At 37.3% G+C, this 15,299-nt stretch overlaps 1 protein-coding gene across 7 annotated transcripts in view; it reads right to left on the bottom strand.

Annotated features, from left to right (window-relative positions):
* Window positions 1–15,299, bottom strand: part of CASK (calcium/calmodulin dependent serine protein kinase) — a 316,004-nt gene that overhangs the window by 242,368 nt on the left and 58,337 nt on the right. For 4 of the 7 annotated variants that reach the window (XM_058658921.1, XM_058658923.1, XM_058658924.1 and 1 more), the window contains exon 2: window positions 7,005–7,135. In XM_058658921.1, coding sequence (XP_058514904.1) covers window positions 7,005–7,135 — 131 coding nt within the window. The remainder of the gene's footprint in view (window positions 1–7,004; window positions 7,136–15,299) is intronic. The other 3 variants (XM_058658922.1, XM_058658925.1, XM_058658927.1) reach the window with 1 other exon arrangement.

Below are 15,299 nucleotides of genomic sequence, written 5' to 3'. Positions count from 1 at the left end.
ATATATTTAAATCTATAATCTATTTTGAATAAATTATAGTACAGGACATGGGGTTTAGGTTGAAGTTCAGTTTGGGTCTAAGGATGCCCAATAGCTCAACTACCACTTGCTGGAAAACATTATCCTTTTTTCAGTGAAATGAGCTTCAACCTTTGTCAAAAATCAACCAGATGAACCTGTATGAACAATCTTATCTATATGTGTCTATCCCTTGGCCACTATCATGCTGTATTAATCTCTTCCCACATTATTATAGATTTCAAAATCACTTGAGCTATTCTTGTTCTTTTTCCTTTCCAGAAATATTTTAGGGTAAGCTTTCTATATCTACAAGAAAATCTTCCTAGAATTTTAACTGAAACTGGGTCAATCCTAGAGATAAATTTAAGGAGAAATGATATCTTTACTATGTTGAGTCTCCTAATCCATACACAGAGTATATTTATCCTTTCTTTAGAATTCTAATTTCTGTAATCAGAGTTTGTGGGTTTTACCATGCAAGAGTGATATAATGTTTCTGCAGGATTCATATTTAAGCTTTTCCTTTTTTTAAGGCAATTACAAGTAGGATTGTGTTTTGAACTGTGATTTCCAATTGTTCTCTCATAGTACCTGAAAGTATATTAAAAGTTGAGTACTGAATGGACCAGCACGGTGGTGTAGCAAGCTAATCCTCTACCTTGTGCCATCAGCATCCTTCAAGAACAGTCATAAGGCCATCATTCTGCCTTAAGCATATCCTGACACTGTAGGTACCAGTGTCAGGGCAATGGCAGAGTCAAGCATCCTATTGCCAAGATGTATTTAACAGTTGCATTGGGGGTTCATCTATGGCTTTTTAAATTTTATTAGTGTATGATTCATTTACAGAATTCATACGTTGTTCCATCATTTTTATTTTCAATGTCATTATTGATGTTTTCTATTTGGTAAGATTGTTATCACACTTTTCAGTTTTTCATATAAAGCTTCCTTTGTTTCTTCAAGCATATTTAAAATACTAGCTTAACTGTTTCAGGAAGTCGACCATACAGGTTTTATCAGGGATAGTTTCTATTTATTGCCTTCTTCCTTTGTGCATGAGCTATATTTTCTTATTTATTTGCATTCCTTATAAAAATTTATAGAAAACTGTATGTTTTAAATAATATATTAATATGTATTCTAAAAATCAGAACATCTTTCTCCAGGGTGTGTTGTTGCTATTTATTATTGTTCTTTGTGCAGTGGCTTTTGTATGGGGGGAACAAATTCTGCAGTCTGCATTTGTTGTGTATGGCCACTGCTTGGTTTTAAGTCTTTGCTCAAGGGCTTTGCCTAAGTATGAGGCACACCTTTCACGCTCAGTCAGGGAGTTGACATGTCTGCTTTTCTCACACAGGCTGTGAGCCACAGCTGAATCTTGAAGGCCTTCTTAAATCTCTCCAGAGCATGTCACACAATCCTGATTTTCCTGATGCCTAGAAAGATGTTTTAGATTTTTCCATAGACATTTCACTCATCAGTTTTATTTTAAGCTTTTGCTTAGTTTTGGGTTTGCCCAAACTATTACCTTACACCTCAGGCAGCAGTGAACTTCTAAAATTCTAAACTTTTCAATCTAAAATTTTCAAGATATGCTGCTGCAGTCAAAGATGTTGTTGTTGTTGTTGTGTGCTTTGTTTGTTTTTACACTGACCAAGTAACAACAGCCTTGCAAGGAAACTACAGGGAACTCTTCCAGAGAACTACCAGACAAATTCCAAAAAATAACAATACGCTGAGAAGAAGGTTTTGAAGAAGTCCCTCCCTGTTTTGCCTCCTCTCATGGCTGCTAAGATGCTGGTTTTCAGCAGGATTGTGAACTGTCTGTTTTCAAGGTTCCTGAGGGAGCCACACAGGGGAAAGGTATGGGCCAAATCTGAAGCTCACTCTTCTTACCAAGAATCAGCCACTTTCTTCCTGGATGGCTGTAGGAATTAACAGTTTCCAGAGTTCTGAAAAGGTTGATTGTGGAATTTTCCCTGGATTTCTCCTTTTTATAGAGTTAAGAATACTGAAAAAAAAAATCCTTCATCTTCTAATTTTGCTGGTATTACATGCTATTCTGGCACTTTCAGAGGAAGATATTTTTGGAGCTTTAGCAAACTGGAATCTAATCCATATTGTTTCTAGAATAAAACTAATCATATTCTAAAATAAAAACTGTCATTTGTAGACATTTACAATGAAGTGATAAAGAAATGAGTTCTATCAAAAACTCGGGGGAAAGGCATTTGCTTTAGCAGTTGCTTGTTCAGATGCCTGCATCCCATTTGAATGCCTGGGGTTGAGCTCTGCTTTTAGTCCCCAATTCCAGTTGCCTACTAAAGCAGCTCAAGGTAGGCAGTGGGAAGACTGAAATAACTGGACTTTCGCCATCCACGTGGATATCTAGATTGAATTCCCAGCTCCTGGCTTCAATCTGACCCAGCTCCAGCAATTGTGGGCGTTTGAGGTAGTGACCCAACATATCAGAGTGCCCTCAATTTCCCTACCTCTCAGATAAATGAATTTTTTAAAAAAAAAAAAAGTTAGACAAAAGAAATAATTCAGAACTCTGACAATTCGGTTTTCTAGTTCTATTCATCTTACTTTCTTTTAATTTCCTGATAATAATTTGAATTAATTTTGATACCTATTTTTAAAGCACAATGTCTATTTTAATTAGTGGCTCAGTAGAGTAAGAAACACAACATGTATTAATTAAAAGGTCTCAAGATAAAAATCTAGGAATTTCATTAATGGAAGCTACTCGTATATAAGTATGAAAAAATATCCTCCAATCAAAAATAGTATCCTAATACAAATTTATTCAGCTTTAATTTAAAAAATTTCGTATCCAAAAGCATCAATTTCACTTTTTCATACGTGTAGAAGAAGAGATGCTGAGTCATTTCAGGAATCTTATAAAAGCTGTGGAATCTCCAGGAAAATGAACATATGCAAAAAGTCTTCAAAGTGTCTAGAAAATGTGTACTATGAAAAAAACTATCTATGGATTAAAAAAACTTTCTGCACCAATATAAACGTATCTCTTAACTCAAATTTCCATAAAAATTTTTAAGTAATCTTGCTTATAGTTTCAAGAGATTACTGGATGCTCTTACCCTGAAAGTTAAAAACTATTTACTATTTACAAATGCTACACATCTTGTAATAAAATCTGTCCTAGCCAACATAAAGCAGTATGAGTGAGGGGCCAGTGCTGTGGTATACAGGCTAATCCTCCACCTGCGGCATCACCATCCCATCTGGGTACCTGTTCTAGTACCGGCTGCTCAATTTCCAATCCAGCTCCCTGCTTAGAGCCTGGGAAAGCAGTGGGGGCCGGTCCACATCCTCGGGACCCTGCACCCACATGGGAGACCTGGAAGAAGCTCCTGGCTTCTGCCTTCAGATTGTCTCAGCTCTAGCCATTGTGGTCATTTGGGAAGTGAACCAGTGGATGGATGTTTCTCTTTCTCTGCCTTTGTTTCTCCTCTCTCTGTAAAATCTGCCTTTCAAATAAAAACAAATATTTTAAAAACAGAATACAGAAGTGTGCATATGAGAAATACAAAGTATGCAAACTTCACTACCAAACAAGAAAATGGTGGAGGTGATGGAGATGAATTTTTTATTCTGTTTCTGGTTAACCTTAATGAGTCATTTTGCTGAGAGGAGAAAACTATGTGCTATAAATTTTAAGAGTCAATCGCATATTTTTACTCGAATAACACTGAACTTTGGTCAGAATCACATGAAATCATGAGTAGTATTCAAAGTTCAACTAGATGCAATTTAATGTCTATAGGCCATGGCTGCACCATACTGGATGCATATAAAAAGAATATGGGAATTTATCAGATTCAAAAAGATTTACGAGTATGAAGGCTCAACGGAACAGACAGGCCTTTTTTGCAGAACAGGACTTAAAGGGATTTATATAGTCAAAGTTACAACTTCAGTGAAAGGCTCCCATACATTAAGTAAAGATAAGACTTCAAACAGGGATACCAACTGTATGACAAGCTCTCACTTTCTTAACTCTGGAGTTTGATTCCCTGACTAGGTGACAATGAACAGAGGGTTTGGCTTCATATTCTGGGTCTACAGCTCCTGAGATCTTCCTGAGAAAAAAAACCTGTCAATAACTACAGGCAAATCAGCAGGTAATTATCTTTCCCCAAAATATGTTTAGCTTGCAGAGACTTAGAATTAGATAACATAACATAAATCAAACACCTGGTAATAATCATTTACAGTCAAGAAATAAGATACGAATATCTTATTGTTTGGATTTTCAAAAATTATTTGTAACAATTCTCAAGGGAATTTGGTCTATATTACTCCAATTTAACATAGTTAATTGAGTAACTAATTAGGGCTTGTAATTGTAAATTGGAGTCTTACTAAGTTTATAAGCAGTATTGGAACATTTAGCGCCAATAAAGGCTCAACACATTTCGATGTTTAATGAAAGGTTTATGTAAAATTATCTCCACAGGAAGATTTTTGTTTATTAGATAACTTACGTACAGGAAAATTCAAATACAAAACAAAATTAAAGGCAGTTAAAAGTTTAAGGAAACTTAATTTAGCTGTAAAGTCTACTTAAAAGGAAGTTGTGAATGTTGCTAAGTTTTAAAAATAATTTATATTCAAAAGCAATTATAGTTCATTTCAGAATATTAAATCATAAAATATAAAATCTCTAATACCGTTACGAGATTTAATTGATATATTTCAAATGATGAAGTTCAAAGGGCTAACACATACATGAAAAAATGCACAGGTTCTCTAGCAATTAAAGAAATTCAAATTAAAAACTACAATGAGATTCTACCTAACTGTGGTGAGAATGGCCTACATACAGAAATCGACAAACAACAATTGCCAGTGATTTGGGGGGAAAAGCATCCTAATCCATGGTGGGTGGGAATGTAAGCTGGTACAATCACTATGGAAGTCAGCACAGATTCCTCAAACATCTGAGAATAAATCTACCACATGACCAAGTCATCACACTACTGGGAATATATCCAGATGAAATGAAATCTGTGTAACAGAGAGGTACCTGCAACCTTATATTTATAGCAGCACAATTCATAATGGCAAAGACATGGAAACAACCCAGATACCCATCAACAGACAAATGGATAAAAAATATAGTTACTTTGAAGAATACTAATCCACCATAAAAAACGAAATCTTACTGTTTGCAACAAAATGGACCTGATTCAGCTGAAAACCACTGTGCTTAGTGAAACAAGCCAGTCCCAAAAAGACAAATGTCATGTTTTCTGATATGTGACAACACTCAGGGTACACACACAGAGACACAAAACTAAAAACTCCACTAGGGAGATAATCATACTGGGAAATAAGAGATGTATTTAACATGTATGCTTACTCTCAAATAATAGAATTCTCACAACTGTTATTAATTACACTTTACCCTTTCCCTACATTTGTGGTTTCAAAACACATTTATAAACATTAGAAAATTAAGTCTGTATCAGTGAAATTAATGACAATGCCATTGTAGCAAATTGGGGACATATAATAAGAAGGCTAGGAAGGGAGGAAGGGGGGCAGAATTGGGGGGAGATGATCCTCTATGCAAGTAAATCTGTATCAAAGGAAAAAACTATATATATTTTAAAAAGATTTAACAATTCAAGCGCTAAAAACAAATCAGTTAATGAGTCTTAGAAGTAGCAACTTCTAAGAATCTTCCACTATCATTACATGGATAATAATATGCCAAAGGATCACAATGTTTTCACTAATCCATGATATACACAGTACAAAAAGTGTAATCTATCGGAGTGAGAGTGAAATTCTGAAACATGACTACTGTGTATAGCCTTCGTTTATGCTCCTGAGGAACAGTAGGTTTTTCTGATTTTTTTGTTTTCTGGGGTTTTGCTGTTGTTGTTCTTTGTGATTACTACTATTTTCTACTTGTCATTTGTTGATATCACTGCCTACCTAACAGAATGTTAAAACCTCTGGGGAAAAATAAATAAATCAAAAAAATTAAATAAATAGATCGATAAATAAATAAATAAATAAGGTTTTTTTTAAAAAACTAACAATTGTGCAAAAATATCCGCAGGGTCAGATTAATCTGGAGCTCAAAATATATGGGACTCTTCAGTAAAATAAGAGAACCAGAGAGAATAAAAGTAAAGTCTTACGTATTTCAATCTAAACCATCAACTGCATTGTTCCTGGGATTAAAACGGAAAGGACTATTTGTTTTTTCTTGGACTGTGGAGAGGTCTAAAATTAAAGTCTATATTCTTCATATTAACATCTTGAAACAAAAATTGTTAAAACTTGATATTCTATTTATTTTTGAGATACCAATTTGTAATTTAGACTACACTCAAGGATTTAAAGGTGGTACTAAAATAAATAAAGATTTCAACAGATAAATAGTAAAAAGACCAAAGTCTAGAAAGAAAATAGGCTAGAGTTATAAGCAATAATCAAAAGAAAAAATATACTTCACTCACATAAATTTTAAAATAGTCACAAACTCTTAAATGTTGTAACAGTACAGATCTTTTAAAATTTCACACATACATCCTATATGACTTAGTTACAGCAGATTATAATTCTAAACATAGTAAGTTATTCACTTGATGGGATCTTAAATCCTTCTGAATCAATCTGAAACTCTCACCTTGCCATTATTTCCCTCTTCCCTTCCCATTCCATGTCCCATTCACCATAGAACTCAAAACCAAACCCCAAAAACTACTAGGTCCATATTTCAGCTTTTGCCTAGTCAAAGAAAAACCTAATTGACATTACAACTCTAGGATTTACTTTTTGAAATACTAGGTTCTAGAACTCTGACTAACTGTAAGAGTTCATACTGTCTCCACCCTCTTCCCTCTACATCACCCCCTCCACTTTCCCACCCCCAGATGAAGGTTAGGTTGATAAATGGATTTGGGAGGTGAAATAAAGCCAGACATCAAATAACTTACTTGAAATCCATCTCTTACCTTCTGTACTTAACCCTGGACTTGATGTGAACTTGGCTACATCAACAATTTTTACAGCAAATTGTTGCCCAGTTTCTCTGTTGATACATCGTCGTACAACACTGAAGGGACCCCTAAAAAAATGAAAAGTCAATTTTAATTCATTCATTTTTCTTAAGTTCCTATTTCCCATCAAGATCATATTGTGTTTCTTTATCTATTATAGCCATTCTATCTTAGATTCCTGATGGAATACAGCTTTCAAAATAAAGTTTAAATAATGTAATTTTTACTATACTTTTCTATAATTCATGAGGTAAATATTTTAAAATATCATTAAATCAGAAACACAGAAGCCAAGCAATTAACTTAGCAATTCAAAATCATTTTTTGAAACTCTGAATAGAATTCTTACATCCAAACCAAGAAATCATTATAAAAGTGGATACATATTGTAAACATACTATACAAAATAAGTAAAGACTATAGACATGGCAGTGGATAGAACTTCATTCTTTTGAACCAAAAACTGAAGTCACTCTGGATATCTTCCTCTTGTCTTGACCACCACTTATCTAATCTTCACTAGTAAGTCCTAAGGAAGTTATCTCAAATATTTCTTGAAGTTGTCTACTTTCCATACCACTACCAGGATTGCTGGATTAATTCTTACAGCAATGTTCTGAAAACGAAAATTTCATACTATGTCCTTGTTTAAAACAAAGAATTTGAATAATATGTATCTATTTAGAATCAAACTACATAAATATTTTACAAATAAAAATAAGAAAAAAACTTATTGCGATGAAACACGGGCAAAAGACTTGCACAGGCACTTCACAGAGAAAGTTTTTCATAATCTGGTCTCCAATCTCATGTGAAATCAAAGGGAAATCCTTGACCCTCCTAAAATGTCCAGTTGGAATTTTTTCAATTGCTACAGGAAAGGAAACTATTTCTACCAGCGAAGTTACTGGTCCAACTATTTGCTAACCTAATCCTCAAGCCAATCCAAACTGGTGACTATCATTACCAGTCCTGCAGTTGGATAAGCTGAGATGACTAGATGGGAATGTCTGGGCCCAGGCAATACACACACATGGTCCATGTGATTTAATACTTGTCAAATAATTTATCTCAATTAAGATAGTCCAAAGACAGATTTTTGTATTTGAATCAACTACTAATGTAAAATGCCATAACAATATGTTATTGTAATTTATTTGAAGGCTAGAATGCATTCTGAAATAGTTTTTTTTATCACATTCTACAAGGGTTGGCTTCATACATTTAAAAAATTAATCCATAATATTTATATAGCACATACTGATCAAATCATGGTGATCTGCACTTGGAGCCTTTGAGCTCTTTTAATTCTTCATATGATACATGAAGTTCCTACTGAACTACGGTCACCCTTCTTTGTTGCGGAAAACTAGAACATGTTACATCTAAGGATGCTCTGGCATCAATGAACTAATCTCCCTTTACCATTTTCTCCATCCCCTTCTTCCCAGCTAAGATGGTTTCAGTTATTGAATACACACACTCATGTATGTATACATGTGTACATTTCTCCCTTTCTTGAGGGAAAAAAAAGCCACACTCTTCGGGTGGTGAAATACACCTGGATAGAATCACTCAATCAGCACAGAGTGAAGTTCTTCACTTACAGTAGAATGATTGCAATACTGTCCGCCTTAAAGTAAAGCCTGCCTACTTTCAATTAGACAACACACGAATTTACTCCAACCCCAACTCAAACATTTCTCCAAGACCATGTGAATGCCTTCATGAGGATATCAATTATACTGCAGCTTCAAATCTCTCTTCAAGAAACCTAACAAAGCTAACATGGAAGAAAAAGAAAGCAGAGTAGTGTGCCTTTCGGAATTCAAAAGAAAGAAGACCTTTCAGTAATTACTCAAAACTGTTCAAAGAAATTCCTTTGTAAGAAGACAACATAAAAAGTAAAGTAGGACTCTCAACCTGGATGTGTTGCATGTGATTATCTATCTGGCAATAGCTAGTGTTTCAGGAAATGCTTAAGGTAATTGGTTTTTGTCCACACATATAAACCCTTGGGACTCTTTTTACGTATGCATTTTGTGATGTGCTTTAATTCACTACTACTTCTTTGAAAACTTTCTGAAAATTGTACATGGAATTGTTCAGGGTCAATTGAATCAATTCTTTGCTTTTTTCCTGCTTGCACAAAGGTGAGGAAGAAAGCATAGCTCTCCCTCCCATCCTTTTAGTAACAGCAAAATGAAGTGAATTAGGGAGAAAGAAGGGAAAATGGAACACCAAGCCAAAATCACAGAAACACTTTTAGGATCTGTGAATAAAAGTAAAACCAAAATTCTCAGTGCTTTAAGGAAATTTTATGATATGTGGCAAAGGAAATCTATCACCTCTTGGGGACTTGAAGACAGGTCACAGACAAACCATTTTTAAGGAGGGTCCATTAACAATATCCATACAATTAATAAAGATGATCTAAATTCAATATCCTATAAAGATATCAAGTCAAATTTTAAGGTTTTCTTTGTGATTTAATTCATCAACTAGAAACTTGGTAGAAAATCTGGATTCATTTCACATCTTATAAAAGGAAAGAAGCGAGAAGGTATGTGTAAACACACCTAACATATCATACTTACTAATTATACTTGAATGAGAATTTAGGGAACAGTAAATTTCAGGAAGCCTAGGTTTCATTCTGGCCCATACCCTTTTTATTTTTGGGACACCCACAACCCACATCAGAATGGCTGGCTCAAATACTAGCCATTAGGTCCCATTCAGTTTCCTGTTAACCCACATCCTGGTACATAGCAGGTAATGACTCAGGTACTTAGGTGCCTGTCACTCACATGGAAGACCCAAAATGAGTTCCTAGTTCTGGGCTTCAGCTTGGCCCACCCTAGCTATTGCTGGCATTTGGAGAATTAACCAGCAGATGGAAGATTTCTTGGCTCTTTGCCTTTCAAATAAAATGAAAAATAAATACAATTCTAAAAATAAATAGATCTTTCAAAATCTATGTTAAGTGAATCCTTGAGTATTTATATGGGAGGAAATATTGATACACTTCTATGCTATCATCATAAATATCTTTCTCATATCTCTGCTAAGGCCAGAACACTAAATAAAAAGTAATATTAACTGACAGGATTTTAGATTTGGTTAAATGTATGTTCTTTACCAACTTTTTATAAACACTAAATATTGATTGGGATTGTAACATAAGGTTTTACTTGGGGCAGATGGCTGCTTACAGAAGTCTATGTTTTTAAGCAAAAGGTCAATTAAACCAGAATATGCTGCAAGTGAATAAAAATCATCACATCTCGAAAGGTTCTAAAACGAATACAACTCCGTCCCTATGGCAGACAAAGAATAATTTCTAGGTTTCATTTATGTGAAGAAAGGTTAAGTCTTGGAAATAAGCAAGTCAGATTCCAAATGCAGATTAAATCAAATTTAATCATAAATTATTGGCTTGCAGGATATAGGATAGATTGATCACTATGCATCTAACTTATTTCCCACCCAGATCCCCACTAGAAAGATACACAAGGTTTAAATAAAAATAAACACAGGGAAACAAGTGAAGTGGCTTCAGTAAGAACAACAGTGAGAGGCAAGAAATCAGAGGGAGTGATATTAATTGATACAGTAGACTTCAGGGAAATTGAGATACAATTAGAAAGTAACTACAGAATCCACAAAAGCTCATCAACTGGTGGCACCAGGGTAGCTGTGGAACAAGAAGTAAAAGGACATGGGGTTGGAACAACAAGGTTTGTATGAAATGGGTTAGAGCAGCTACACAGCACAGGTGAGGGCACCTCCCTCATCCAAATATAGGCATTCTCTGGATGTGGTAAAATTGGGCTCTCAGTGCTATACAAACAAGGCCCCTAAACTGGGGATTACACAGAAAACAACAGGACGATGTGGTCACATGCACACAGGATGCAGACAGCCCTAATCTCTTTTCTCCTAACAGGAGGCGTGTTGGAAAACAGGCCTTGACCCTAAAGGCAGGAGATGAAAATTCCGGGTTTTTTCTTTCTTTCCTTCCTTCCTTCCTTTCTGTTTTTTTTTTTTTTTTTTTTTTTTATATAATGAATATCGGACTAGTCCAGAAGATCTAAAGATAATCACAAACAGGGTCTCCAAATCACTCAAGTACATCCTCCTCCAGCAAAACCAAGTCAACAAGTTCCACTGGCACTTTCAGATCACAGCTCTCTCAATCAGCTCTCAGTCCCTCTACCACATGGTTTCCAATCTCAGCACTATTATCATTTCCAGTAGGATAACGGGCTGTACAGGAGTGTCCTGTGCACTACAGGATGCACCAACTAAGATGCCAGCAGCACCACGAACCCAAGCTTTGACACCAGACTTTACCAAAATTATCCCTAAGGACATAATTGCCCCTTGTTAAGAACCACTGCTCATTGCAAACACTCAAACACTCAAGGCTCCTAAGACATCTGGAAAAAAGCCTGCCATGTTAAGACAGAGCAAAAAAAGAAAAAAAGGAAAAAAAAAACAGAGCAAGCTAAAGGTGACACAATACACAAGAACACTTCAAATGATCATTAGTAACCTCAGATATTACAACTGTGAAACTAAAAAACTTTCAGAAAATGAAAGTTTTTTAAAAAATAAATACACAGGCATCTGCAGAAGAATGCACTGAGATCTCTTGACAGCAACACCACAAGCAAGAATATTGCAACACCTTCATAATCACGAAGCACAACAATTTATAACCTTGAATTCTATATCCAACCAGCCAATTGATCATAAAGACAACAGACATAGAAAAACAACAATCATCCAGCATGTACAATTTTTAAGGAAATAATTGTAGGATGTGTTGTTAAAACAAAAGAGCAGACCAATATTCAATGCAAAGACAAGTGAATAAAATCCCCAGGGGCCCAGAGTGATGGTTCAATTGGGTAATCTTCCCCTTCTAGGCACCGGGATCCCATATGGATGCCAGTTTGTGTTCCAGCTGCTCCGCTTTCCATCCCTCTCTCTGTTTGTGGCCTGGGAAAGCAGAGCAGGATGGTCCAAGGCTGTGGGACCCTGCACCCATGTGGGAGACTAGCAAGAAGCTCCTGGCTCTAAGCTTCAGATTGGCTCAGTTCCAGCCACTATGGCCATTTGGGGAGTGAAACAGCAGATGAAAGATTCTTTTCTCTTCTTCCCTCTGTAAATTTGCCTTGGCAATAAAAACAAAATAAATCTTAAAAAAAAGAAAGTCCCCAGAAGTGTAAGGAGGGCTAAGCATAGGCCAACAGCCAGAAAACCATCAATTCAGATCCAGACCTGTAGATTCCCACGGCCATTGATAGCATTTGCAACCCGGAAGAAAAAAAACACCACCAAAGGCTAGCAAAATTGGATCCATATTCTCCTGGCTTGCTTTTCCTAGCCATGAGCTGATCAGAGTCCTACTCTTCTGTACTGCTGGAGCTGCAGAGGACTCTTATTTCATTCATAGAAGCTTCTGCTTTTCCAATTCCTGAGAGCTGAAGAGCCAGACATGCAGGGCAACCCATGTCCCTCACCACACTCCTGCTGGATGCTCAGTAGCCAGCCCTACCTTGCAGTGATGCTCTGATGGCCTGCCTGGGAAAAGGCCTAAGTCCTGGATTTACCATGACCTTGCCAACAGAGTTCCCAAAACAGGCCTCTTAAACATTGTCAGTGCCTGATGCAAACCTGCAACCAAGATCCTCTTTGGCTTCTCTTCTGAAAGGTTTATAAGCAGCAATACTACCATTTCTTTTAACAGCTAAGTCATGTTTGCCATTCAGTTTTTAAAGGTTAAATATTACAATATTTAGGGATACACACATATGAGAGAATGCTATAAAAGTAAGACCTGACAGAAAGAGTAACATTAAAACTAGAATAGCAGTCTGAGAAAGATGAGGTTTGTAATTTGGGGAAGGACTTTTGAAGGCACTAGAAATACCTATGGGACTTCAAAAAGTTCATGAACAGCTTGCATTATGTACTTTTGAAAGGCAGAGAGGGCTTGAGAGATCTTCATCTGCGAAATGTCCGCAGCGGCCAGGACTGGGCCGGCTGAAGCCAGCAGCTGGGAATAAGCCGGATCTTCTGCAGGCACTCATGTACTTCCGCCATCATTGCTGCCTCTCAGGATGGAGCTTGGCAGGAACCTGGACTAGGAGCAGAGTAGCTGGGACTCAAACCAGGGACTGTGATATAGGATGCAGGCACCAAAAGCGACATATTAACCACTGCGCCAAATGCCTGCCCCAACTTCATTTTAAGATATATTTATTTTCATTTAAAAAGCAGAATTACAGAGAAAAGGAGAGAGAGAGAGATCCATCCATTGGATCACTCCTCAAAAGGCTCCAATGGGCAGAGTTGGACTTTTCCAAAGGTAGGAGCTTCTTCTACATTTCCCACATGCGTGCAGGGACCCCAGGACTTGAGCTGGATTGGAAGTGGGGCAGCTGGGACTCACACTTATGCCCATAGGGGAGCCAGTGTCCCAGGAAGAGAATTAACATGCTACGCCACAGCACCAGCACCTCCACTTTATATTTTAATTCCAATATTCCACACACTTTTTCTTAAGTCAGATGTATATAGAGAGAGGAGGAGAGACAGAGAGGAAGATCTTCCATCCACTGACTCACTCCCCAAGTGGCCACAATAGCCAGAGCTGTACCAATCTGAAGCCAGGATCCTGGAGCCTCCTCCAGGTCTCCCACATGGCTGCAGGGTCCCAAGGCTTTGAGCTGTCCTCCACTGCTTTTCCAGGCCACAAGCAGGGAGCTGGATGGGAAGCAGGGTTACTGGGATTAGAACCAGTGCTCACATTGAATCCCAGTGTGTGCAAACTGAAGACTTTAGCCACTAGGCTACTTCACCGGGCCCTCCACACACTTCTTAAATTTCCCTCATAGTATACTTGTATTTCTCTCTTCATGACAGGTTCATGGGTTTTCCTTTTATTGTTGCCATTCTTTAAAGATACACACACATAATCTTACACACCCCCCACACATAAATTTCCTAGATTTTTTAACGTGTTTCTAATGGCTGAAGGAAGGTGCTAATATTTTGCTACTCACAGTATCAAAATGCTTTCATTTCTGTACTTTTTGACTTTTATAAAGTTTGTACCGCAAACATAATAAAGTTCAAATCATTAGCTGTAATATTTTCTCTACTTGAAATAAAGTTATAATATTTTAAGTTGTTACATTCAATCTTTGGGATGACATCTTTAAAACAAAATTCTAACCCCTAAGAGTTTTACAAGCAAAAACAGATCATTTCTTAGGAAACCATTAATAAACGGGGGGAAGGGCTGGTACTGTGGCCCAGCAAGTAAGCTGCCACTGGTGATGATTCTGGCATCCCATCTGAATGCCAGTCTGAGCTCCACTCCAAGCTACTCTGCTTTCAGTCCAGCTCCCAGCTCCTTAAGAAGCTCCCTGGGAAGCAGAGGACTCGAGTCCATTTGGCCAAAAGCTTGGGCCCCTACTACCCCTGTCGGAGATGAGATGGGATTCCTGGCACCTGGCTTCAGTGTGGACCAGCCAACTGTTGTAGCCATTTGGGGTGTCAATATCACAGGCCTTGAAGTTCTAATTACATTTATAATGAACTGTATAAATGCATCATGAGATTTGTAGGAAAACAGAGTAAGAACAAACCATTTCAAAAAGGGTAAGGAAGCAAAGACCAAGAACCCATTCTTACACACCATCAACAGACTCAGCTGATACACATTTGACTGGCACTGCAGATTCCATATTTGTGAATTTACCTACTTGGAAAAATTTATTTGCAACCTTAAAATTAAATCTCTGGTGCTTTGGCAGTTATTTAGAGACATGCATTAAGTAGAAAAAAAAGTTCACCTGTAACACGTTACCAGATGAATTCCAAGAGGATGCTCGGCCTTCTTATTCCCACTCTCATATGATAAAAAGTTACCTTTTGAATTCTTTTTAGTTCATTTAAAAACGATTTTTGTTGGGCCTGGAGTCCTCACCTTACATGTGCCAGGATCCCATAAGGGCACTGGTTCTAATCCAAGAGGCCCCACTTCCCATCTAGCTTCCTGCTTCTGGCCTGGGAAAGCAGTGGAGGATGGCCCAAAGCCTTGGGACCCTGCAGTCATGTGGGAGTCCCGGAGGAGGTTCCAGGATCCTGGCTCCTAGCCTTGGATCGGTGCAGCACTGGCCACTGCAATCACCTGGGGCGTGAATCAGCTATGGA

Source organism: Ochotona princeps, chromosome X (genome assembly GCF_030435755.1).
Source record: "Ochotona princeps isolate mOchPri1 chromosome X, mOchPri1.hap1, whole genome shotgun sequence".
In the NCBI taxonomy this organism is placed as follows: domain Eukaryota; kingdom Metazoa; phylum Chordata; class Mammalia; order Lagomorpha; family Ochotonidae; genus Ochotona; species Ochotona princeps.
The sequence above is the reverse complement of the archived record's forward strand: the minus strand, read 5'-3'. Positions and strand labels throughout refer to the sequence as shown.